General features: G+C 54.1%; 1 protein-coding gene across 12 annotated transcripts; it reads left to right on the plus strand.

Annotated features, from left to right (window-relative positions):
• The first annotated feature begins 513 nt into the window (after positions 1–513).
• On the plus strand, positions 514–25,175 carry KASH5 (KASH domain containing 5). 12 transcript variants are annotated; one of them, XM_024978530.2, is made up of 20 exons: positions 514–840; positions 2,394–2,531; positions 6,020–6,124; positions 6,542–6,728; positions 7,179–7,243; positions 8,422–8,488; positions 8,742–8,903; positions 9,199–9,316; positions 9,650–9,700; positions 15,988–16,065; positions 16,332–16,388; positions 16,859–16,918; positions 17,588–17,652; positions 17,816–17,903; positions 18,177–18,299; positions 20,572–20,630; positions 22,371–22,416; positions 23,866–23,930; positions 24,014–24,124; positions 24,234–25,175. In XM_024978530.2, the coding sequence occupies exons 1-20, from the start codon at positions 780–782 to the stop codon at positions 24,373–24,375; spliced, it is 1,848 nt and encodes a 615-aa protein (XP_024834298.1). In that variant the 5' UTR covers positions 514–779; the 3' UTR covers positions 24,376–25,175.
• The last annotated feature ends 1,434 nt before the right edge of the window (positions 25,176–26,609 follow it).

Consider the following 26,609-nt stretch of genomic DNA (forward strand, 5'->3'; position numbering starts at 1 on the left):
GAAGCGACTGAGCACGCTCAGAAGTCAATTTGGGATGTAATTCTCGAGACGTAAGAGACGCGGGTTTGATCCCTGGATCGGGAAGATCCCCTGGAGGAGGGCATAGCAACCCACCCCGGTATTCTTGCCTGGAGAATCCCACAGACAAGGGAGCCTGGTAGGCAACAATCCATAGGGTTGCAAAGAGTCAAGGGACGATTTAAGTGGCTTAGCATGCACCTCTCTCTAGTCCGAAAAGCTGAGGTTATCTTTCCTCTGCTGCTAAGTCACTTCAGTCGTGTCCGACTCTGTGCGACGCCATAGATGGCAGCCCACTAGGCTCCTCTGTCCCTGGGATTCTCCAGGCAAGAATACTGGAGTGGATTGCCATTTCCTTCTCCAATGCACGAAAGTGAAAAGTGAAAATGAAGTCTCTCAGTTGTATCTTTCCTCTACTCTTTCCTAAAAGGGAGGAATGAAACCGTTTGGGAAAGAATCCTTCGGGGACCTATTAATACATTGTGACTGGAGCCGCAAAAAAAGGCATTGGAGTAGTGAGGTAGGACAGACAGGACATCATTGTGACGGATTGGCAGCCTGGCACGGAACAGAGGGCAAAAATGACACAACTTAGTGGCTGATAAGAAGTGGGGGGGTGGGGGTGGACAAAGGGTCTCTCAGGCCAAGTTTCCCTTGCCTGGGCCCATTTCACCCAAGCTTAAGGTCGCAGAGAAGACCCCAGCCTTGGGCACTTCTAGCAACCTTAATCTCTTCCGCCTTTATCGACTCAGCCAGTACGCATGCGCCTGCTCCACCAGTCGGGGCACGCCCGGTCAGTCCTACGCATGCGCGGCCTCGCAGGTAACCGTAGCGACAGGAGAGCTCCTTGTCCCGGTGTGCGCCTGCGTCCCGGGGAGGGGCCCGGGAGGGGCGTGGCTTAGACCCCTCGTGCGCTCCCAGTCGCGCCCTAGCACCTTTCTTTTTCCGGTGGGAACAGCGCACGCGCATCTCCTCAGGACCCAACTGTCGTTTGTTTGTCGTTCGTGGCCCTCATTTGTGTCCCGAGACTGGAACACTGCGACGTGGCTCCAGGTGCGCCCAGGCCGTGGCGAGGCTTCCCAGAATAGCCGTGTCAGAGCCCCTCCCGAAATCCTGGCAAGCCCCCAAATCCTAAGGGAGAGTCCCCAATATCAGGGCCTTCCAAGTCTTGTTAAAGGTCTTAAAATCCTGACCAAGCTTCCTCAGAAATACTGAAGGGAACCCTCCAGGAAATCTCGTAGATGACCCCTGAAATCCTGTCAGAATCGTCTAGAAATACTGTCAAACTTCAAAAACTGTCAAACTTCTCCCTCAGAATGTCAGAGCCTCTAACTGCTCCCAGGACTCAGGGGAGGCTCCCCAGAGGAGCTGGAACCCTCGGCCTGGGAGAACCAGGAAAGATGCTGAGTCCCCCTGAGCCGTGAGGGACCTGGAGGTTGGCCAGGGTAGAGAAAAATGACAAGAAGCCAGGAGTTGCAGGAACCACTCTGTGCCACACCAGCCCAAAAGGCTAGGTAGTTAGTCCTGAGGTTACTAGGGAACCATGGGAGGGCTGGAAACAGGAGAAAGATGGGGTTCAAACTCAAGCAGGAGGCCAACAGTTCCAAATACAGGCTGATGGGCGAGAATGTAAGTAGCCCAAGGCACTGTGGGAACCCAGGGACATCACCTAGCCCAGAAACGGTTTCCAGAGGAGGGGACGTGGGAGCCGAGACAGGAAGGGCAGGCAAGAAGGATGTCCCAGGCAGAGACCTGGAGGTGGGAAGAACCAGCCCAGTTTGGTCAACAGCACAGGATTCAGGGTTGCAAGTGGGTTTGAGGGTGGCGGATGCACATGGGATCAGGCCAAGCTGGGCCTTCAATATCAAGTCCAAGGTCTAGGCTCTGTCCCTAGGGTGCTTGGGAGCCATGGGGCAACACTGTGCAGGGGATGGGCAGGTCAGCGCTTGTGAGGATGAACTGGAGCGGGAGACTGGAGGCAGGAGGCTGAGGAAGAGGCTGGGCCAAGGAGCCAGGAGGGGAGGTTGAGACCTGACCCGAGCTGTAGGGAAGGCAAGGAGGGGAAAGGGAGAATCATAGGGCAGGAGGGACAGGGTTGGGGAACTTGACAAACTGTGGGGAGGAGGGGTGGCAGGAGGGAATGACCCCCACCCACCAGCCCCGCTTTGATCTCTGCCACCCACTCCTTAGGCCCCCATTTTCCCAGCCCACACCTCCAATCCATAAAACAGGTCTGAGCGAAAGCTGCTCTGGTCGAGGCAGGGGTGGGCAAACAGGTTCTGAGAACCCAGAACGGCCTGGGGCACAGGAGGGCAGGGCGGGTCCCCACCCTCGGGTGGCTGGTTGAGGAGGCCATTCCCTGTTTGTCCTTCTAGGAGCTTGGGGAGCAGCCAGTCCCTTTTTGGTCCCTTCCAGCGACGGAGGGGAGCTGTTAGCTTCTCCACCAGCTGCAGAGCAGCCAGGGTGGCCCATGGACATGCCAGAGGACCAGGCAGGTGGCCCCACCGCAAAAAGTAAGTGACTGGGCCCCTGTTTGTCCCATGCGAGGGTGGGGAGGAAGCAATGGTGAGCAGGGCACCAGGTTGTGATTCAGGGACTTGGAAGAGCTGGCTTGGGGTGGCTGAGCCTCCACTTTGAGGCAGGGTGGGATGCAGAGAACAATCCTTGATGAGGTACCTGCTGTGTGCCCACCTGTCTGGACACCTTATTTGTTCTGGGGAGGCCAAGCTGCAGGCATAGAAACCTCTGTGCGTGCCCCCTGCCTGCAGCACCCCCTCCAGTGACGTACAGACTCACCGTCACTTCTTGCAGATCTCTGCTTTCTGTAAAGGAGCTCCCCTGTTACTCTCTCTCTCCCCTTTCCTTCTTTACTTTTCTTCAGAGGACTGACATCTCTTCATCTGTCTGTTTAGACTTTGTCTCTCCGACTAGAACGTGAGCTCCACAGAGCAGGCTCAGTTTTATTCACTCTGGTATACCCAGCCCCTGGAGCAGCATTGGCCAACATGCAAACCACATATGTATATATACACACACATACTTTTAAATTTGTTAATAGCTACATTGAATTAAAAAGAAGAAACAGACAAAACAGATGGCAATAATAGTATTATTTAACCTAATACATCTAAAACAGTGTCCTTTCAGCATACAATCAATATAAAAATGTACTGAAGTTATTCTGTTTTTTTAATACTAAGTCTTCAACATCTGGCATGTACTTTACACTAATGTGAGTGTGTGCATGCTTAGTCACTTCAGTCGTGTCTGACTCTTTGCAACCGTATGGACTGTAACCCACCAGGTTCCTCTGTCCGTGGGATTCTCCAGACTAGAATACTGTAGTGGGTTGCCATGCCCTCCTCCAGGGGATCTTCCTGACCCAGGAGTCGAACCCACATCTCCTGTGTCCCCTGCATTACAGGCGGATTCTTTACCCACTGAGCCACCTGGGAAGCCACTTTATACCAATAGAGCATCTCATCTCACTCTCACCACAGTTCAGGTCTCAAGAATCACTGTGGCCGTTGGCTATCCTGCTGATCGTGCTGCCCAGGAGCAATACCTGACGTATAATTGGAACCCAGTTACTAACTTTTGAATGATCAGATGGACACAGACCAAGTGGGTGTGAAAGTAGCTTCAGGAGGAAGATGTTGGGTTGTCCTTTCTGAAACTCATCTATTAAACAGTGAGACAGCCCAAGGGAAACTCCCACCCTAGAAGAGAGACAGGGCCCCTTTCTTAGAGGCTCCTAGCATCTAGCCTCAAAGCCGGTGTCTTTTCTCTCTGGCCTCAGGAGGCTTGCCAGGTGAAGGCAGGAGGCAGACACCTGGGCAGGCTGACCAAGTGACCAACATCTGAACGTGTAAACTTCATGTGCACCAGCAGAGGGTGTGCGGCCACCGAGGATCGTGTGGCTGCCGGCTGAGCCAGCTTTGGGAGACTCCCAGAGGAAAGGGGAGGGACACACCCAGGAGAGATGGAGACTGAGGAAAGCAGCAGGTGAAGAGAGAGAGACAGAGTAACAGTGGAGTGAGGAGAGAGAAGCCTTGGAGAGTGGAGAGTCGCTGAGTTACGGGAGAAGCAGCACAGAGACCGAGAAGAAGATGGGGGTGGAAGATGTGGAGACAGGATGGGTGGGACTTGAGGGCCACCCTCAAGAGATGGGGAGGAGGATGGCAAGAGTCGGAGACAAAACTAGAGAAAGGACAGGACAGACAGAGAGGTAGAGACACTGAGGAAGGAGAGAAGCAGAGTGACATCTTCCTGAGGGGCCCCGGGAGGCTGAGGGTCGCATCTGCTCTGTAGATCCATGCAGCTCCTCAGATCCCACAACATCTGGAGCCAGGCAGTCCTGGGTGACCTCACTGGGCCGCAGGGTCCTCCTGCATAATGTAGGGGGGCACCACGTCTCCCCTAACTGTAGGTCCTGCTCCCTTTCCCTAGAAGCCGAAGTTCAAACCCAAAGGGGCTGAATTTTTAGCTCAGTACAGAGAACACTTGAAGAGTTAGTGGGATGAGAAATGGCAGTCAGATGTTGAACATGTGACCTTGGGCAAGTTTCCCACTTGTCTGTGCCTAAGCATCCTGGTTTGTAAACTGGGACTAATCATAGCAGCCGCTGTGGTTCATGTCAAATGCTTAGAAGAGGCTTAGTGTTAGTCGCTCAGTCGTGCCCGACTCTTTGCAACCCCATGGACTGCAGTCCACCAGGCTCCTCTGTCCATGAGATTTTCCAGGCAAGGATACTGGAGTGGGTTGCCATTTCCTTCTCCAGGGGATCTTCCCAACCCAGGGATCGAACCCGGGTCTCCTACACTGCAGGCAGATTCTTTACCGACTGAGCTACAAGGGAAGCCCCCAGAAGAGGCTTGGCTCCTAGTAAATGCTGGATAAATGTTCAGTTTTATTATCAAGCTTCCAGATTTTATTAATATCTTATCTCCTCTCTAGGAGGGAAGTAACCCCCACTCACCCACCCACTCATTTTCCATAGGAAGAAACTGAGGCTCAGAGAGACTGAGTCCCTTGCCCAGGTTGCGCTTGAGTCTGCCAGACCTTGCAGCCTGCACTCTGCTATACCCAGCATTAGGGGCAGGGCAGGGAGCTTCAGCAGTCACTTCCAGCCCTGGGAAAGATCTAGTGGGTCCAGGGGTGGAGACTGTATAGGCTCTTTCTATATCTTGGAACATTTTTTGAGTGCTTCTTTGTGTGGGCACAGTGAATACAGCAGCAGACAGACCCCAGGATGTTCAGTTGTGCAGAGGTGGGAAGCAGGAGGTGCTCTTCACTTACACAGACCTCACCCTCCCAGCCCCAGGGAGGGGGAGGATCAATCTATCCACCCATTTTACCGGTGGGAAAACTGAGGCTCCAAAAGGAAGACAGACTTGGCCACAGTCCTGTGGCTGGAACTCTGAGGTTGGAACCGCTCCCCCACCATTCACCCTGCCTGGATTGTCCCATCCCCCTTTGTTTCAGGCCCCAGCCCGTGGGTGCTGATGACGCCAGCCAGCCTCGGGGATGTGGGGAGGAGAGACCCAGCCATGAGGCGGGCTGGGAGACGGGAGATCTGTGGGCAGGCGGGATCGATCCAGGCTGCCCGCGCAGTATCGGATTGTTCCTGGCTCCTGGGCCCCCTTCACCCTCTGCTTCTCCCAGAATCCTCTCTTCTTCATCCTCCTCTGCCCCTCGCCCCCTCTAAGCCAGGGAAGAGAGGAAAAAAGGCTATAAGAGGTTTTGTTCAGTATTGTGGGCTCCTGAGCCGATTGGACACAAGGGATTAGACAGCGGGGGCACTTCCTGGCCTGAAAGATGGGGGGGGCCCACATTCCCAAATCGGGGGATGGGGAAGGTGACTCAAAGACCCTCACCTTGTGGCCCCCACCAGCCCAAAGCCCAGGCAGCTTGGAATGAATTCCTTCCCCTCTGCAGGAGCCCCTCTTTGTTCTTCATCGGCCCCCTCCCCACAGATGGGCTGGCCCTCTTGTCTCCTCAGTGTACCTCTGGGACCAGGCAGAGGACAGAAGCCTGGGGACACTGCTCAGCTTAGAGGAGCAAATACTCAACTCCACGTTCGAAGCTTGTGACCCCCAGAGAACAGGTCAGAGAGTCAAGGAATAATAAGGAACAGAGCTGGGGGGCTGGGAACTGGGGGGCCACAGAGAGAGGGATGGGCTGGGGTGATGTGGGTGACTGGGAAGCTTCAGGAAGGAAATGGATAGGGGATGGTGAGGGGAGGAAACCTAGGGGAGGAGGGTAAGCAGAGGAAGGCGGGGCTTTGGAGCCTGGGGAAGGGGGGAAAGGCAGCCACTGGGGGCTTGGTGGGCTCAGCTGGTCCTCTTTGGTCCAGCTCTGAGGTGCAGATGACTGGGCCCCGTTTCCAGGTGAAAACGTTGACTCGGGGAAGAGGAGGGAGTTGCCCAAAGGGCACGGTGCAGGGGTGCCACCAGCCCAGCCAGTGGTCCCCACCCCTCCCCCTCTCCTGGCCCAGCCTCCCTCACAGCCTCTCTGTCCCCAGGCACTGTGGCTGTGACCCATCTACTAGCCTACCTGGAGGCCGTGACTGGACGGGGTCCCCAGGATGCTCGCCTCCAAACACTGGCCTGCAGCCTGGACCCCAGTGGGGAGGGCCCTCAGGCCACCGTGGACTTGGACACCTTCCTGGTGGTCATGCGGGACTGGATCACTGCCTGTCAGCTGGATGGGTGGGTCCCCGCACCTCCATCCCCCACCCCAGCCCCCCTCAGAAAACCTTTCCTAAGACCTAAGCTCATACCTGCTTACTGCAGCCAGCACGCTTTGGGCAGAGGGACCTGCTGTGGTTGGAAGGAGGCTGAGAAGAGAGGAGAATAGAGATGAGGTTGGGGTGAGGGGAGGGTCTGAGGACAGAAATGAAAGGGGCTGGAGAGAGGAGAAGGGGGATGTTGAGGGGCTGACAGAGGCCCCTCCCCAACCCTCCTCCAGGGGCAGTCTTTGCCCCTCCTGCTTTTCCATCTGGCCCCAGGCGCTTGCCATCTGGCCTCACCTTCCTCCCCACGGTGCTTGCTCTCACCTGACCTGGCCCCTCCTCCCATCACCCGCAACCCCCTGTCGGAGGCTGGTCAGGATTGGGGGAGGTGGCTGCAGGGGCCCTAAGCCTCATCCCTTTGATACAGGGGATTAGAGCTGGAAGAGGAGACAGCCTTCGAGGGAGCCCTGACCTCCCAGCAACTGCCATCTGGTGAGATCACTATATATAGAATGAAGCAGGCAGGCCCAGGGTCAGACAGTGGGGGGTACTTCCCATGGGGCCAGAGCAGGGGATAGGGCCGGACCCCAGAGACATTTGTTCTAACCTAGCTTTCTAGGCACCTCCATGACTGCCTCCCCACGTGCCCTGAGCTCTGGTGTTTGCTTTTTTTTCCCTCATCGGTTGTTTTCAACTCCTCCTCCTGACACCAGTCCTGCCACGGAGGTCCCTCCCACCTCTTACCATCATCACCCCTCCCTGCACTCTAGTTTCTGCACCCTCTGTCCCTTTGGTCTTGTCCCCATCTCCCGCCTGGCCTGGGCTCAGGCTGTTTCCTCAGCCTGAACTTTCCACGTCTTCCCTCATCCTTCACTCGGGGTAGGGAAGCCCTGGTGGGGAAAGCCTGGGATGCTGCAAGTGAAGGTCCCTTTCTCTCCAGCATCCTCAGCACAGATCTGCATCCCTTCCCTGTAGAAATATGATTATGACTCATTACCTGCCCTCTTGTTTTGTCAGTTGATTTGCTCACCATTCTGCCCCAAAGCCTTCAACACAGGAGGTGCTCCATAAAAAAGTGCTGGTGTTACTGGTGTTACATTTCTCCAGCCTTATAAAAACAAAAACCAAAAAATAGAGCTTTCTTAACATGCTCTTGAACCTCCTCCAACGTGGCTTGGGGGCAGTCAGGGGAGGGTTGTGCGAAGGAGAGAAGATGTTAACTCTGGGGGAGGAAAGACCCCTTTGGGGCTGAATGGGGAAAGGACAGGAGGGAGAGGCTGGAGGCCAGGGTGGAGGCTGTGGTGAGGGTCCAGGGGGAGAAGGTGAGAGGCCCGAGGCAAGAGGAGGGAGGGAGCCAGGACGGCCCAGGGGCTGGGTGAGTAAGTGGGGGAACTGAGAGGAGAGACAAGGTTCAGGGCAGCTGGAATGCTGCCCAGGGTCTGGCGTGATGAATGTAGGGTGGTTGGGCCCCATGGGGAAATCTAGCCTGAGCTCAAGGTGCCCATGAACAAGAGGCTTTCTGGATGGTGGTATGAGTGCAGCCCCAGGAGCAGGTGGGATCACCTAGAGTGAACGCAAGGGTGGAAGCCAAAGGAGGACCAAGGCTGGAGTCCGGGGGTTGCTAACATCTCGGATCACCTGGGAGCCCACCACCCTCTGTCTCCCTCTAGGATGCCCAGAAGTTGAGGATCCGGCCAATCTGGAGAGCTTCGGAGGCGAAGACCCCAGACCTGAGTTGTACCTATCCTCAGTCCCTCCCTGCCCTCCCCCTGCCCATGCCCTCCAGCGGCCTAGGGCCCAGGGCCTGGCCTAGGGCCTAGGGTCCTCCGGGGAGTGGGTGAGGGAAGCAGGCTGGGCTAATAGCTCAGGGAGAACAGGGCTGTCTCCTGTTTGTCTGGAGGAGCCAATTTCCCTGCCACCGGCACCTACCCAACCTGGGGAACGGAGGCCAGGGCTGCAGACAGTGACCCTGCCCCTTCCCTGCCCCCAGGCCTGCCACTGCCGACCTGCTGAGCAGCCTGGAGGACTTGGAGCTCAGCAACCGCCGGCTGGCTGGGGAGAATGCCAAACTGCAACGTAGTGTGGAGACAGCCGAGGAGGGGTCCGCACGCCTCGGGGAGGAGATATCAGCCCTGCGCAAGCAGCTCCGCAGGTAGGCCAGGCCCCACGTCCACCGTCCTGCACCCTCCACGTCCTACCTGCCCACAGGCCCAGGTTCCCTCCCACTTTCTTGGTGTTTGAGTAGAAACTGGGTCTCTGTCGCCCACTCTGTCTCTTTCCTTCATTTCTCGCTGGGTCTCTGTGCCCCTCTCTGTAGGTCTCTGTACCCACCCCTCTGAGTCTCTGAGATTTCTCTGTTGCTCTGAGGGGATCTACTTCTGTGACCTCTACCTGTGACCACAGGATCTTCCTCTCTCTCCTGTGGCCTACCTCCCCACCCCAACCAGTACCCAGCAGGCTCTGCAGTTGGCCAGGGGCGTGGATGAGGAGCTGGAGGACCTGAAGACTCTGGCCAAGAGCCTGGAGGAACAGAACCGCAGCCTTCTGGCCCAGGCCCGGCACACGGTGGGTTTTGGGCAAGGGGTACAAAGTTGTTCTCTTCTTCCCACTTTCTTGGAGTCTGAGCAACAGAGCTTGACTACAGAATGGGAAAGGGCAAAGGTCACCCAGGTCTCCCTCAATCCCTTTCCTGCTCACCCCAGACTTTGAGTAGGATGCTTGCCATCCCTCTCATGACAAAAGGGGACAGCAGGAGCCAGCAGGCCTCCTCAGACCCGTTCCCCCAGCCCTGCTCCTCCATGACCCAACCTGAGTCATGTTCCCAGGGGTGGGAGAAGGGCAGCGTAGGGGCAGAGGAGCCCCAAAAGAAGCCTTTGTTCTCTCTTTGGGCTTGGTCAGGAAAAGGAGCAGCAGCGTTTGGTGGCCGAGATGGAGACTCTGCAGGAAGAGGTGAGCTGAGGCCCAGCACCCCCTCCCACCCCTTCCCCAGTCCTCAGGATCTTCCTGCCTACTGCCTCCCCAAACACCCTTCAGTCTGGTGAAGGAGACCCCAGAATCACAGTAACATGTGAATGTCCCTGAAGGTCATGTGGCTGCATGAAAGGGCTGCTACAGCTGAGAAGAGTGTGGGGCGCCTGGCTGACTCCTGGTTTTGGTGAGGCTGCTGACATCAGCCTGGGCCAGTCCGCCTCTCTGTCTGCCTCGGTGTCCTCATCTGTGATAAAGGGCAAAATATCGGACTCTCCCTGGTTGGATTGTGTGAAATTTAAACAAGGGGATGATTACAGCTCGAGGCACAAGGCAGGACACATGGGAAGAGCTCCCTAGAAGCTAGCTGTTACTGTTCATGTATTAGTATTTTTTTATGATGGTAAGAAAACAGGCCTTACAGTCAGCCCTGATTCAAAGTCCATCCCTGCACAACAGACAGCCTGCAGGCGGGTGACCTCCCCTTCCCGAGCCACAGATTTATTCTGTAAGAACAGGAGAGAAGGGTATCTGTTCATTAGGATTGTTGTGGGAATTAAATGGCCTCTGTTATCCCGGAACCTCGCACATAACATGAACAGGCCCAGTCTAGCCTCAGGTCAGATTCAAGCCTCATTCTATCCGAGACAGAAAACATTATCTTAGTTAATTCGCGGTCCACTTAGTCCTTTTAGGGGGAAATAAACCCCATACACAAGGTGGCATCTAAGCTGCTGGAAACCCACGCAGCGTCTCAGTGCTCCTCACTCAATGTCTGTTCTCTCTGCTGGTCACAAGATTGATGCTCTTTGTCCCATCTGGTCCTCAGCCTTAGTCACCACTGCGTGCTGGCATCCACTGGGAGGCTGACATTGCCTTCTGGTCTCTGGGTACCGTCCTCACTGCATGTGATGGTGGTGGCCCTCGTTTGGACCCCACGACCCAGGAATACCATTGGGGGTTCTCCACACCCTGTAGGGGCACAGAGGAGATCTAACTGCTTTCCTGTGACTTTGTGGCTACAGGGGCCTCACTGGGCCTTCTAGGCTTTTAACTCCTCACACCACCACCTCTATTTTCTTACTCACATATGTTTCTGGTTCACAGACTGAGCTAGGAAACAACCTCCAGATGATATCCCAGAGGTTCCGTGGTTCAACTATATCCATCCTCCTCTCCAGCCCTCTAACCGGTTGCTTGGGGCTGGCCTGGAGGCATTTGCACTCTGTTTTTCTCTTCCTTGACTCTCCTGAACTCCTCCCCAGCCCTGAGAATCTCTGCCCAGTCCAAGCAGTAATACTCATTCCGTCTGGTATCTGTTCATTAGTTTTCCAAAATCTCTTTGTCCTATGTCTGTATTATGGCTTTTACATTCAAACCAAAAAGTATTCCACTACTGTTCCCTGGCTCTTTCATGAAAATTCTCTCTGTTTAGGGCAGTGAGAATCTTGCTGCAGAACAGCTACCATGGTGTGAAGCATGGGCTGCAGGCAGGATGTGACTGTTCTTTCCAGAACATTTCTTTTTAAGAATAAGGAGAGAGACTTCCCTGGCAGTCCAGTGGTTAAGACTATGCACTATTCAGGGGACATGGTTTCAATCCCTGGTCGAGGAACTAAGATCCCACAAAAAACTTGAAAATTAAAAAAAAAAAAAAAAGAACAAGAAGGAACTTTCCCTGAAGCCCCATGATGGGATCTCCTTCTTATATCTCATTGGCCAAGAAGACTTCAAATGATTGTAGCCAAACCACTCCCTGGCATGGGTAACACAGCCACTGACAGGTCTGGACTACTTTCAGCTCCAGGGAAGAAAATGCCGAAGACGCGGCAGCTTCAATATGAAGAACATTAACTGACAAGAGGTTTTGAAGGTTCTGGGCTAGTCTGGCAGCTTTTTGGCTTGTTTGTCTGCCTGTGGCCTTAGGATCCCAGATGGCTGCAACAGCTCCAGATGTCATGTTCTCACTCAAAGCAGGACAAAGAGGGACAAATGCTCCTCTCGTGGCTCTCTCTCTCTTCATCAGAAGGAAAAATTTTTCCCAGAGCACCCCAACTCAACCCCTGCAGCGACAAACTTCTCTTACATCTCAGTGGATCACGTGACAAGAGAGGCTGGGCCTCTGCAGTGGGAGGCAAGCGAGTAAGAGGCGGTGAGAATGGCCTCTGGGTTAGCTGACCAACCAGATTCCGGGTGTCCGGAATCTGCTAAGATTTTCATCTTGATTCACCTCTAAGCCTGGGGCTGGGACCCCCTCTCCCCGACTCCCGTGGAGAGTGGACCCCCCAGGAAAGCAGGGCAAATGGCAGTCAGCGGTGGTCTCTCCTTCCAGCCCAGAAGGCCTGCTGCCAGGTGAAGTGCTCTGAGCAGCGCCTGGGACATCCTAGGCGCTCGATAAATCAGCTATTCTTGGTTCCCTCCCCCTACCTTTCCCCTCTCAGCAGCTGCCTACAGGGCATCTATAGATGGAGTTCTCAAGTTACCGCAGAATAATGCTGGAGTAAGGGACACTCAGACACTCAGCTTTCCTACAGACCCCACAGAGCGGGCGGGGCTCAGGTTACTGCAGAAGAAGCCAGAGCGGCTGAGTAACCAGGTTCCCTGCCGAGCGGCCCAGGATCCAGCCTGCAAATCCCAGCCAGGTGGACAGATGTTGACACAGCATTCCTGACTCCGTCCTTCCTCCGCCCTTCACCTGGCAGCCCAGGCCCGCTGAGACACAGGGAGTGAGGGCAGCTGATGGAAGACTTGGAGCTGAGCTGGGTTGGAGTGAGGGAGGAGCTGGCCTTGATTTCCCCGGGGGCACCAGGAGGAGAGGTGTGGCCAAGGAAAGTTGACTGCCTCTGTGCTTTGAAATGCTTTCCCCATATAGAAACTCAGTGCAGGGCTTCCCCCGTGGTCCAGTGGTCAAGAGTCCACCTTGAAATGCAGAAGACAGTGGTTCGATTCCTGGTCTGGGGAGATTGCACATGTCTCCGGGCACCTAAGCCCCTGCAGCACAATGACTGAGCCCACACTAGAGAGCCTGCAAGCTGCAACTGCCAAGCCCATGTACTGCAACCACTGAAACCCCCACACCTAGAGCCTGTGCTCCACAGCAAGAGAAGCCACTGCAGTGAGAAACCCACACGCCACAGCTAGAGAGAGCCGGCATGCAGCAATGAAGACCCACTACAGCCAGGAAAAGAAGTGCTGAAAAAAAAAACAACTCAGTGCAGCTTGCTAGGTTTTTGGTGCCTGGAAAGCTCTAGGCTACAACTTGGTCCATTTTATCAGGTCCCATTTTTGGCTGGTGTGAGCTGCCCTCTGTTGGCCCCCTTATTTTCCCAGATAACTGCCCTCCCTCTCCCTTGAGGACTCAGCCTCAGCACAACCTCCTTGAAAAGCTCCCAGAGGGTTTTTGCAAGGAGGCTGTGGGCTCCCACAGGGTCCAGGTCCTAGGCCTCCTCAGAGTCTACCTCAGGCATTATTATCATATGCTTCTGTGTCAGTCTCCACCTCCAGTGATGAGCAACTTGAGATGAGGGGTGAAGCTGGTTCCCCATTCTCACCCAAGCTCCAGAGGAGAGTGAGAGCTAAAAGTGCAGGATTTGGAATCAGACTTGAATTTGACCTTATTCTCCATGTGAACTTGGTCAAGTTTCTTAGCCCCTACACTCCTTAATTTCTTCTGTAGAACTGGGGATGGTGACAGTGTAAACATGAATAGTTGGGACAGCCAGACTTTACATTCTTCTGATGCAGATGTGCCATAGTTGTGGGCATTGTTACATTGTGCCATTGTTGCTCGACCATGTTGAACATCGTTGTTCAATTGCTGAGTCATGCCTGGCTCTTTGTGACCACAGTACTGCATCACACCAGGCTCCTCTGTCCTCCGCTATTTCCCAGACTTCGTTCAGATTCACATGCATTGAGTCGGTGATGCTATCCAACCATCTTGTCCTCTGCCCCTGCTTCTCATTTTGCCTTCAATCTTTCCAAGCATCGGGGTTTTTTCTAGTGAGTGGGCTCTTTGCATCAAGTGGCCAAATTATTGGAAGTTCAGCTTCAGCACCATTCCTTCCAATTAACATTCAGGGTTGATTTCCTTCAGAATTGACTGTTTTGGTCTCCTTGCAGTCTAAGGGATTCTCGAGATCTCCAGCACTGCAACTCAAAAGCATCGATTCTTCAACACTCAGCCTTCTTTATGGTCCAGCTCTCACATCCATATATGACTACTAGAAAAACCATAGCTTTGACTGACACAGATAGGAGAGTAGCGCCCAAGAAATCTTCCTGCCAAAATATTGAACAAAAATCTGAACAAGGCCCTGGATCTATCCATCAGTTTATAGGGAATAATGAGGCAGGAGGAACATGGAGACGGTCCTGCACAGGAAACAAGAAGACAGTAAAGCAATTCTACAGGGAAAATAACCTGGTTTCTTCCACAAATGAAGGGCCTGGAGAAGTGCCCGGATTGGGAAGGTGGGGGAATCACTGCCGGGTGAAACGAGACATTTCAACCAAAAGCCATGGTGGACCTTGTCTGGATCCTCATTCAAACAAACTAAATGTGAAGAAAACATTTGTGAGACAACCAAAACCAAAAAAGAGCACTAGGTGTGCGATGATACAAAGGAATTATTCTTAACTTTGTTGAGAGTGATCCTTGCGTTGTGGTCTTACTAAAGGAAAAGTCTTCAAGTAGCAAATAGAAATGCTGGAGTAGTTATAGGTGAAATAATAAGCCTGGGGTTTGCTTTAAAATAATCTGGTTAAACAAAGCAAACTCTTGGCGCATAGAGAAGAAACAAACAGGGAAAATGTATCTAATTACTGAAATTGGGTGACAGATAATGGGAGTTCATAATTTTTTTTTGGCAGAGTCGAGCAGCTTGTGGCATCTTAGTTCCCTAACCAGGGATTGAACCCCAGGCCTTTGCAGTGAAAGTACAGTCTTAACCACTGGACCACTGGGGAATTTCTGGGTTCACCACTTCATTAGTTTTACTTTTGTGGGTTAAAAATTCATAATACAAAGTTTTAGAAATGTCTTTTTAATATAACACCAAATTTTGGTATATGCTAGGCATTGTTCTAAATGTGTTTGTGTTCATTAACATATATTAAACGTGTATTTGCATGAATTCCCATGTATATAACCTGGGCAAAGTTGCTCAGTCTTTCTGTGAGCCAGTTATTTTTGTCTTCATTTTATCTATTTTGGCCACACCTCACAGTTTGCAGGATCTCAGTTTCTGTACCAGGGACTGAACCCAGGCCACCGTAGTGGAAGCGCCGAATCCTAACCACTAGACCACCAGGGAACTCCCATCTTTATCCTTAAAAGAGGGCACAGAAGTAAGTTAGCACTGGCAAGGTGCTCCGTAAATGTTAGCAGTAATTATTAGTTCATTTAATCCTCACATGCATCCCATCATAGCTCCATTTTTGCAGCTGTTTTTATTTTTTCATCTGCAAATCAGAGCTGAGATCCTATAGGATTGTTGGAGGGATTAAATGGGCTGAAACATTAGGAAGAGCTGAGCACAGGGAATCGGAGAAGGCAATGGCACCCCACTCCAGTACTCTTGCCTGGAAAATCCCATGGACAGAGGAGCCTGGTGGGCTGCAGTCCATGGGGTGGGTAGGAGTCGGACACGACTGAGCAACTTCCCTTTCACTTTTCACTTTCATGCATTGGAGAAGGAAATGGCAACCCACTCCAGTGTTCTTGCCTGGAGAATCCCAGGAACGGGGAAGCCTGGTTGGCTGCCGTCTATGGGGTCGCACAGAGTCAGACACGACTGAAGCGACTTAGCAGCAGCAGCAGCAGAGCACAGGGAATAGGGGGATGGATAGAGGAAGAGATAGTTAGGGAGTTTGGGATGGGCATGTACACACTGCTATATTTAAAATGGATAACCAACAAGGATCTACTATATAGCACATGGGACTCTGCTCAATGTTATGTGGCAGCCTGAATGGGAGTGGAGTTTGGGAGAGAATGGATGCATGTATATGGCTGTTCACCTTCACTGTTCACCTGAAACTGTCCCAACATTGTTAATCGGCTATACCCTGATAAAAATAAAAAGTGAAAAAAAAGTCTTAGGAAGGCTGCCATTGAAGGATAATTAAAGCCGCATCTAAAAGGCTCAGAAAAAAGAAAGAGTGCCAAGCATGAGGCCTGATGCACATCATGTGCTCAGCACATGTCTTCTCTGAATATTAACATGGCCATTTGCTGAAGTGATCGTGACCAGGGTCCCTTCTTCCAGAATGGGAAGCTCCTGGCCGAGCGGGATGGAGTGAAGAGGAGGAGTGAGGAGCTGGCCTCGGAGAAGGACATTTTGAAGGTGCCACCCCTCCCTAGTGCCTTGACGATTTCCTACCTCCCCAAGGCCCGTTTTTACCCTCACCAGTTTCAGCCCCTGTGGTCTGGTGAGATCAGGGACTTGACTCAAGCCCTGAGGTCCCCAGGGCCAGTGGGCAGCTCACTGAAGGCCCTCTCAGTGTAGCTGATGTCCAGAGACATGAAGGGAGGTTGAGGAGAGGAGCTCCAGAGAGCGGGATAGGCCAGGGAGGGCAGGCCAGACACATGGACGGGCTCCTTCCTTGGCAGCGGCAGCTCTATGAATGTGAACACCTCATTTGCCAGCGAGACGCCATCCTCTCCGAGGTGAGTGGGCTGGAGGGAAATGTGCCTTTGATGTGTCTCCTGCCTCAAGTCTACAAAGGAAAGTTCTCCTTGGCTCTGGGGCTTCCCAGGTGGCACTAGTGGTAAAGATCCCGCCTGCCAGTATAGGAAACATAAGAGACACGGGTTCAATCCCTGGGTTGAGAAGATCCTGTAGAGGAGACCATGGCAACCCACTCCAGTATTCTTGCCTGGAGAATCCCGTGGACAGAGGAGCCTGGCGGGGTACGGTCCACGTGACTGAAGTGACTTAGCCATGCACGCATACTAGACTCTAATGCTTGGAAACTCAGCCCAGAGAGGTCAGAGGGTTTCCAGGGAAGCTGATGCTCTCTTCAGGTCTCGCTCTGCCCCCAATCCCATCCCATCCATCCGAACCCCCTTCCCCCGGACCTGACCTCAGGGTCTTTGGTGGGTTGAGCCCAGCCTCAGTCAGCTTTGGGCTTTCCCAGCGCACTCGCCACGCGGAGAGCCTGACCAAGACCTTGGAGGAGTACAGAGCCACAACCCAGGTAACCCCCTGGCCCGGCCACAGGCCGTGCTTCTCTCTTGCCATCTCTGGGGTGTCCTGCCTCCTGTGTCTGATGATCTTTTTCTGAGTCTCCACCTCTTGTTTCTACCATCACTGCTGTTTGACTGTGTGCGTCTCTCTCCCTCTCCCCCTCTCTCTGCATGTTCACTTTTCCTCTGTCCTTTCTCTCTCTCTCTGTATCTCCATCTCCCATTCTCTGTGGGTGATTTCTCACAGCATCTCCCCTGCCCCTGTTTCTACACCTCTGCCTGGCTGGTTTCAGTCTCTGCCTCTCTCTGGGTCAGTTCCTCCGTCTCCTGGGGTGACTCCTCTCTCTGTCCCTTATCTTCAGAGTCTCTTGCACCCCATCTGTGTGTGATAGGGGTGTAGACACCCCTTTCTGTGTCTCTCGTTTTCCCATGTGTTTCCATCCCTGCTCTCCTTTTCTTAGTTTTCCTGACTGATAGGTTAGATTCCGGGTTCCTGTTGCTCTTTACCTCTCTTTGGCTTCCTAAGTTTCTGCTACTGTTTCTTCCCCTTCTCTCCTTGTCTGTATGTGTATGGAGGATCCCAAAGAAGTCAAAGGAGTGGACCTGGCCTTGGAAGAGGAGCCCAGTCGTGGGGCTGGGGAAAAGGCAGAGCCAGGGATCCTTTACTCCTTCCTTTGTAGGAACTGAGGCTGGAAATCTCCCACTTGGAGGAGCAGCTGAGTCAGACCCAGGAGGGGCTGGATGAGTGAGTAGAACGACGGGGGAGGAGGAAGCAGGAGGGGAGCCCAAGGACAGGGAGCCCCCACCGTGGCCTCCAGCCCCAAGGTGGGCAGGGCAGTAGCCTCATAGGCTGGCTGACAGGTGGTTGGGCATGGAGGCAGCCTTCCCTCTCCTGACTGTGTGGCCAGGCTATCCGAAGGGGCCCAGGTGAGGAGAGTGGACTGCACCAACCTGCTGCCGCCGTCGCTGGGTGTGGAGCTCCAGGCCATTCAGCAGGTGGGCCTGACACCCCCAGAACACCCTAAGCCACCACCAGCGGCAACTCTGACCCCGCCCTGACTCTCAGCCCACCCCGTTTCTCCCAGGACCACCTTGGTTCTTAACCTCATCCCTACCCCAGTCCTTGGTCGGGGCACCAAACCCTTCCCGGTGCTGCCTTGCTGACCCCCAGCCACCCTCATATCACTCCCCCCGCCCCCATCCTCGTGCCTCAGCCCATCTCCATGCCACCCCTGACCTCTGCCGTCACTGGCCTCTCCCTGGCCTCAGAAACAAGAGGAGAGAGCCGTCGATCTCTCCAGCCCGCTGTGTGGAGTGTGGCCGTGGGAGGAGGTGGTCAGCGAGATGGATGGGGAGGAGGGGCTTCCTCCTGAAACCCCTCCTGGGGGGCAGGTGAGCACGGGAGTGCCCTGAGACCGCCAGGTCCAGGGGCTGGGAGCAGGGCCCAGGACGCTTTCACTGTTCCCCATCCCATAGGCAGGTGTCGACTGAGGGCCTGATGGGTGCTGGCCTCAGAGCCCCTGGCCAGACAGGACACCACCCCTGCCCTCCAGGGACTGGCCTGCTGATGTGGAAGTGAGCCAACCAAACATGCAAATTTCATGGGGGTGGTGGTGGTTTCAAAAACACTGTCTCGGAATCACCTTATTTAAAATGTTACAAGGTGGGAAGGGAGGAAGTGAACTGTTCTTCCTGATACCATGTAGGTACTTTAAGCATTTACCTTTTGAATACAAGTCACTTTTAAGAAAAAACTTAACAAGCCCACTCTGTAATCCAGAATCCAACAATAGCCATCATTTTATGACTTCTGTATTTACCTGAACAATATTTCAGACCTCATTTGAAACAATGAAGACAGCTCATCTTCAGTGTTCACAGTTGAAAAGTGAGATTTGTAATCTGTTAGTGACAGGAGGATTTTTTTTTTTAAGAAAATATTGCTAAAAGTTCTGTAAACAATGCTTTATTGTCTTGAAAATCATACTGCTTCCTAGCTGCTCACCACCCTTGAAAGAGAAAGTTTCTCTGTTCACTTTTTCCCTGAGCTGAGAGAATCTTCTGTTGGATTCCTCGCTGCCCTCTCCCACTGTCTCTGAGGGCTGTAGGCGCCCTCATCCCTCACCCTGTTATTCTTGGGAAACTGAGGCTCAGAGAGAGATCACACAGCTTGTGGGGGCCACAGCTGCATCCCTCAGGGGAAGCATACATTTTAAAAATTATATTTAATTTTGGCTGTGCTGGGCTTCATTGCCGCGAGGGCTTTTCTCTAGTTGAGGCCAGCGGGGGCTGCTCCCTAGTTGCTGTGCGTGGGCTTCCATTGCAGTGGCCTCTTGTCGTGGAGCATGGGCTCCAAAGCAAGAAGGCTCTGGAGCACAGGCTTAGTGGTTGCGGCACACGGGTTTAGTTGCTCCTCCATATGTGGGATCTTCCTGGATCAGGGATCAAACCCATGTCTCCTGCAATGACAGGCAGAGTCTTTCCTGCTGAGCTGCCAGGGAAGCCCACGGGTGCACCTTAGAACTGCTGCTGAGAGCGCTCAGGTGCCTCCTGGAGGGGAAGACTGAGCCAGGCCTCTGGGTACTGCCTGCACTGGGTCCTGGGGACCCCTTGGGGCTCAGGACCTGATAGATCGTGAAAATGGGCCATCTCAGTGCAGGATGATCTGTGTGCGAGGGGGTCGGGGGTGGGCCCTGCGGAAGCCCAGAGAAGGGAGTGCCTGTGTGGAGTAGGAGATACCACAGGGAAACTGACACTTGAGTTTATATTGAAGAAAAAAAAGAGAGAAGTTAAGTGGTGTGAGAAAGGAGAGGTCTTTCAGGCAGTGGGAACAGTATGCAGAGAGGACATGGGAGCGTGAAACCACGTAACACGTTTGGAAGGTAGAGGGCAGTTGGGGGCGACTAGCCAGAGATGAGGTAAGGCCAGATCATGAAAGGAATCCCCTGCCAGTGAGGCTGAGAGGCTGTGCCTGGGGAGGGGCAGTCAGCTCTGGATGTACTGCACAGAAAGATCCCTCTGGGGCCACATGGGAGGCTGGGAGGCCAGGGAGGAGGCTGGGGTAGTGGTCCAGAGTTAGAGGATGAAGCTGGAGCCAGACCAGGGCCCTGGGATGGAGAAAAAGGGACAGGCAGCGAGAATTAGGCAGGGGAGACAGAGCTGCCAACTCACCAACAGGGGGCTGAGGGCTCTGGGTTCTGGAAAAGGGGGTAGACAGAAAGACACTGAACCTACCTTGTGACCCCCTAAGGGGAGCACCCTGAGGGATGAGGGATGCTGCCCCGGAGGCAGTGGGTGCACAAGGGTGGAGCTCAGTGATGCATTTAGAAAGGTGTCTAGTTGGTGGTTGAGGCCACAGGCAAGGCTGGATGTCTCCAGAGAAAACAGAGAGGGACGTGGATGCCCACAACTGGGGACCTCAGAGGAGACGGGGGTTGGAAGGGAAATGCTGAGCCTCTTTGGGGCCCAGACGAGTGAGAGAGGCTTGTGAGTGTGAAAAGTTCAGGAGGACCTGAATTCCTGGTCCCAAAGGAAAACTGGTCCAGTTTCAGGCTTCTGCCCCTGGAGGGAAGGTAGAGCCACCCTCGAGGAGGAGCCCAGGAGAAGGGCAGGTTTTAGAAGTAGGTGGGGAAGCCCAGGATACCTAAGCTTTTCTTTCCCACAGAGAAACTTGCAGGAAGAGTCAGCGCACCCTCAGGAAGGAAGGGAGGAGCCATCGACAAGGTAAGGAGATTGGTCTTCCCTGAGCCATCCCTCTGCCCCGGGGTGACTCTGAGATGGCTGGAGTACAGGCCTGGAAGAGCCCCAAGGGAGGCTTACACAGAGGCGTGACCTCTGGGCGCCTCACTCCCACAGAGGCGACCCTGGGCCCGCGGACCAAAATGAATCAGACCAGCCTTACCCCCAGACCCTGGTAGTTCAGGAGGACATCTAGCCCCTGACCCCGCCTGAGGGGAAGACTTGAAGGAAGCCCTGCGTGGGGTCCTCTGGGAGTGATATTCATGTAGGAGACCCGTAGGCAAGAAGACAGTCATCAGGCGGATGGGACAGCTCAGTCACTCAGTCACTGTGACTGAACACACTTCTCCAAGGCTCCCAAGGAGCCCTGGGGCAAATGAGACCCAGATTGTGCCCCAGCAGAGCGCTCAGACAGCTGGGAGACCCTGGGGTCTGTGTGATCACACAGCCTGGGTTCAGATCTCCGCTTAGTTACTCTGATGGGATGGGGCAAGCCCGTGCCCTGTGACTGTTAATCGACTATTACGAGGCTTATGTGCTGCTTCCAAAGATAGGGAAAGCACCGGATGTCTGGGCCCACCCTCCTCCACGGGGCCTCTGCCTCCCTGCAGGGCCTCTCTCTCCCTCCTCCCCTCTTTCAGGCTCCTGGCTGTGACAGCTAATGAGGCTGCCTGCCACGGCCTCTAATTGGACTTGTCTGGGAAAGCTGAGATTGGGCGGGATGGCGGCCCCCGGCGCTGTAACCTCCCCCTGCGTCACCAGGAAATGGAAAGAAGACAGCGCTGAGCAGCAGCGGGGACCAGGGCTGGTGCAGAGGCTGGGCATCCCAGTCTCCCTGGGGCGGGGGAGGGCAGTATGGCCCACAAAGTGGGAAGCCGGGTGTGAGGGAAGTGATGAGTCCTGTGGCCCAGGGCTCAGATACTGAGAGGGGCCGGGCCCCCCCCACCCCACGTAGAAATCCCAGGGGATCAGACAGCTGGTTATCTGACTGGACCAGAGGCTAGGGGCCAATGAGCCTGGGTGCCTTACTGAATCGGAGTTGAGGAAACAGCTGTATCCTGAGGGTGTGGGGTCTGAAACTAGTGGCTAAGGCTGGATCGCCGGGTCCCCGGTCCCCAGTAAAGGTGGTGATGGGTGGTGCAGACGTCTCGGCTTCCAAGGGACGTTGGGGCTGGGCAGCTTGTGTCTTGAGTCCCCAGAGAGGTGCCTGTTTCAGGGGCTCAGGCAGCTGTGACCACGGGGGGCACAGAGGCTGGGGTTTCCATACCTAAGAGAAATGACTTGGGATGGGGGTGGGATCCACAGAGTTGAGTTCTGGAGTCAGGGAAGCCTCAGCTGGAGTCCCAGTTGCAGTGAGACCCAGACTCCCTGAGCATGGCCCAACCCACCAGGCAGGAAGCTGGGGCAGGAGGCAGGGTCTCAGAGATGTCTGAGACCCAGAAGCCTCTGATCACCTGGGGGACCTGCTGGGAAAGGAGCAGCTGAGAAAGCCAATAAGGTGGAGGGGCCCCTGACCCTTTAGGGGTCACACACAGACTCTCTGGGGAATTTGGTGAAAAAATATAGATGCTAACCTACACGCAACAGTCTGCTCGCGGGGCTCCAGGGCACCCTCCAGGTCCATGTACGTGAAGACCCCCTGCTTTAAAGGTCCTGCCACACAGCTGGTGAATGGGAGCCAGGCAGGGGAGACGGATGCTTGCAGTGACTTTGTTGTCGCCCCAGGTTGCCCAGAAGAGAGGAAGAGGACGGAGCAGAGATCCAGGTCATGGTAGGCAGTCCCCAGCACCAGGCCCTCAGATGAGGCTTCTGTAGTCACAGCTCCTCCCCAGCCCCTGCCCACACCCCCAAGCAGACAGAAAAATCGTTTGGCCAAGAGTTAACAACGCCCTCGCTGTAGCTAATGAGAGCAGACGGTGCTGTAGTGGGAGGCTTCAGGCCAGTGGGCAGCCAGAATGTTCCCAGGGGACCCCCACACACACACTGCACACGGGGCCACAGCCTCTACGCCACATACGTGGCTACACCCCCGGATTGCGGAAATGCACACGTATGTACGCCCACACTCCGGAAGAGCCAGACCTTCCCCGGCCAGCCCAGAACTCCTGGGGCACCGCATCTGTCATAGCTGCCCTGCCGGCACCACACACAGCAGCTCCTTTGCTCCTCAGAGCGGCAGGTGACAATCCTGGTGCTCAGGCAGAGGAAGGGAGGGAAGGAAACGTGAGGTCAGAAGCCAGAAGGTGTGCCAGCTTCCATTCTGGGCACCTGGGACTCTTCAGGGTCCACACTGACCAAGATGCTCTCCCTGGCCCACCTCTTTCCCACCACACCACACTCCCGTCTGTGGAGACTGGGGCCCACCTCAGCTTCCTCATGGCTAGTGTGACGACGATCTTACCCAGCTCCCACGGTGGGGATGAAGGTTAAGGATCGCATCATAAAGTGCCTGGCACAGAGCAGACGCACAGTAGGTGACAGAGGTGAAGACAGTGGCTGAGACCAGGGTGTTGCTGGAACTCCTCATTTATTATTGTATTGTTACTGCCATAGTCATCATCCCCAGACCAAAGGCATGCATGAGAAAGCCTGAGATCTACAGAGGGAACACCCTTTCAGAAAGACACAGGGAAAAAGAAACACATGGGGGATGAGGTGGCAAAGTAAGGAGTATTGGGGGCTTTAATCTTAAAATACCTGCTGGGCCCGGTGCGGGGCAGGAAGATGGACCCAAGGAGTGTCCATGCTGCACTAGGCGCAGGCCAGGGCTGGGTTCCTGGAGGAGATAGTCTTTGACCTCAGGGGGCTTGGGTACTTCCAGAGTCAGACAGAAAATGGAAATAATAATACTGAGTAGCTCACATGGTTACTGGGTGCTGTCCACCAGACACTGTTCTAAGCCCACCTCCTGATAGTTTAGGTTTTGCCCACATTTCTCTCATTCATTTTCCACTTCAGCCCTTTGAGGCGGGCGTTGCCATCTCTTCTGTCTGGCAGATGGAGAAAGTGGGGCCTGACAGGTGGGGTGATGTGCAGGCGACACGCGACAGGAAACTGGCAGAGCTGGGAGCCCAGCGCAGCAGCGTGTGCTGGGGAGGCGCTCGCACTGCACCACTGTGTCCCGCCCCCTTCCGCGTGCTCACTTCTGTCCGGTGGGCTGACTCGAGCGCCTCTCCTGGTCCAACAAACCTGAGGCCATTTGTCCCCTTTGTCCTTCCAGGTGGACCTACCCCTCCATCCAGAAGACTCACACCCTGGAGACATCCTCGGAAACCCTCCTGAGAGGTAGCGGGACCCAGGGGCCTGGGATGGGAGTTGGGGGCCAAGGAGAAGACCAACACCATTGCCCTGCCTTCCTTTGTCCTTAGCAGCCCCTCAGAACCAGAGCTGCAGCAGGCCCTGGTGCCCATGGTGAAGGAGCTGGTCCCAGTCAGGAGGCTGGTCTGGGGCCAGCTCTGCCTGTGGCCCCTGCACCTCCGGTGGCTCAGGTGCACCCCACAGCATCTCCAGAAGGAGGGTGGTGGTCAGACATCTGGGACACCACGGGCCCCCCAGGGCGCCGCCAAGCACTGTGCTGCCTCCCCGCAGGGTCACCCGGCACCTCCTGATCCCAGCGCCACTCCTGGGCCTGCTGCTGCTGCTGCTGCTCTCCGTCCTGCTGCTGGGCCAGTCCCCGCCCCCCACGTGGCCCCACCTCCAGCTCTGCTACCTCCAGCCTCCTCCAGTGTGAGCCATGCCCCCTACCCCTGCAGAGCAATGTCTAGTTCGGTGACTTCCTAGGGCTCTTTCTCCTGTTATTCCCGTGGTCGTGCTACTGTGACTTGGGATTATCCCGCTGTCAGGGACCCCAGATACAGTGCTCCAGGAGCCACACCTCTGTATTGGGTTTTTATGTGAAGTCTCTTGGTTTTGTAATGATAGCAAAACACTAGGGGTTATAGTTTCCTCACAAACCAAGTCTGAAGAAGGGCAGCTGTCAGCCCACAGCTCAGTCTCCACAGCACTGGGGCAGAGTGCTGTAATTCTCTCTACCTCTCTTGGCCCTTCCCTTGTGCTCAGGAGATGACACTATAGCTTCACAAGTGATGTCTGCAGGGAGAAGTGGACACACATCCCTTCCTTTTTATAAAGGAAAGCTATAGCCTTCCCAGAGCCAGCAGCAGACTCTGCCTTGTTGGCCAGAACTGTTCGGCATGACCACTCCTCACTGTAAGGGCAGCTGGGAGACTCCTGGCAGAAAGAGGGAGAATGAGATGTGGGCCACCACGCACACACACACACACAAATGTCACCAACAGCAGGAAAGGATGTGCTCTTTGTTCATTCAGCTCATTCTTAGTGATCATCTATTTGCCATGGCTAGATCTATAAGACAGAAAAGCAGACTCTCCAATGCCAGGCTGAAGAGTGTTGATTTTTTCCTGAGGATGACAGGGGTTTGGGGATGTTTTGTTACTTGTTTTTGGTTATTTACTTTGTAATTAAGCTGTAACTGACATACAGTGATAAATGGACAAATCCCAAATATCAGCTGGATAAATTATTGTACATGTAAACACCCATGAAAGCAAAACCCAGGTCAGGATATAAAGCAGTTTCAGCACTGCAGAGACTTCTTCAAGAGAGCTTTGAGCAAGGGAGGGATCATGGTAGAGGTGGCCCAGGCTCTGTGAGAGCTCAGAAAAAGCACCTATCCCCGCCTGGAAAGTTAGAGATTTCTTTCCAAATATGGGACAGATTTTGCATTTAGTCTTGAAAGATGGATAAGGTTGGTTATAGTGAGCAGAGGCGGCGAAGCGTATCCCAGGCAGAGGGAAAAAATGAATGTGTAACGACCAGGTGGATGGAAAACTTGTCTGTGTGCAGAAACATAGCACTATGTTGCTTGAATTAAAAAAAAAAAAAAATGAAGCCAGAGATGGATTTGATGCTTTAAAGTTCAGAGAAGTAAGATGGGTAGACAAGAGTCCATTAAGCATTTTGAACACCAGCTTGAGCTGTACTGCCAACTGTCTGAGAAAGGGCTCTGATAAGAGAAGAGGCAGAATCAACTCTAGGTGGGAAAGAGACCGCCTGAGCCTGTACAGGGGATGGATAATGGAGTGAAACTGGAGGCAGGAAGCACGGAAGAGATAGGAGGGCATGAGGCCTGAGCTGGGGTGGGTGGGTGGATGAAGCGCAGGGCAGAGAGTGGTAGAGCAGGAAGGACAGCACCAGGCCTTGAAGGAGGAAAGCAAGGGCCGGCATGTGACCCAGTGACTGGTGGACAGTGGAGCCATTCCCAATGTGGGGACCCCATGAGAAGGAGTGGGTTTCGGGGGACACTGAACTCATGTGGGGTGGAGTGTTCCAAGAAGGCTGGAGCCCTGAACCTTGAGCTCTTAGTCTGGAAATGGAGTCTGGGTGTTACTATCTATGATGGTGATTGAAGTATGGAGATTGCTGAAATTTCCTGAGGAGAGAGGAGTAGTGTGAGAAGGGAAGGGGTTCCAGGCACCATTCTCTGAAAAGCCTCAAATGCTAGGAAAGAGATCTGGGGAGGAGAAAGTACAGGAAGAGCATAGGCCAGGATCCAACAAGACACAATTACCAGGCCCTTCAGCAAACAGAAGACAAGCCTCCTCATGACATTTTAATTCTGTTTCTCCATGAAAGTAGAGGAATGATCAGACTTCTGAAGTTGCACATATTTGGGTTCCAGTTCTTCTGTCCTTTCCTAGCGCTGACAACCTGGGAAAATGCCCTCAGACTGCCAGAGTCTTGTTTGTAAACTGTGGCCAACTCCTTGTGTTTGTGACATGTGCATGCTCAGTCATGTCTGACTCTTTGCGACCCCATCAACTGTAGTATGCCGGGCTCATCTGTCCATGGAATTTTCCAGGTGAGAATGCTGGAGTGGGTTGTCATTTCCTACTCCAGGGGATCTTCCCGACCCAGGGGTCGACTCTGCGTCTCCCAGGTCTC

This window comes from Bos taurus, chromosome 18, assembly GCF_002263795.3.
Source record: "Bos taurus isolate L1 Dominette 01449 registration number 42190680 breed Hereford chromosome 18, ARS-UCD2.0, whole genome shotgun sequence".
Lineage (NCBI taxonomy): Eukaryota > Metazoa > Chordata > Mammalia > Artiodactyla > Bovidae > Bos > Bos taurus.

Bases quoted from the DNA above. Each gene is read 5' to 3' on its own strand.
- KASH5 (XM_024978530.2), top strand. From the start codon at position 780: ATGCGCCTGCTCCACCAGTCGGGGCACGCCCGGTCAGTCCTACGCATG. The intron at 20,631-22,370 runs GTAAGGAGATTG...TTGTCGCCCCAG, and splicing joins AGGGAGGAGCCATCGACAAG to GTTGCCCAGAAGAGAGGAAG. The intron at 23,931-24,013 runs GTAGCGGGACCC...CTTTGTCCTTAG, and splicing joins CTCGGAAACCCTCCTGAGAG to CAGCCCCTCAGAACCAGAGC.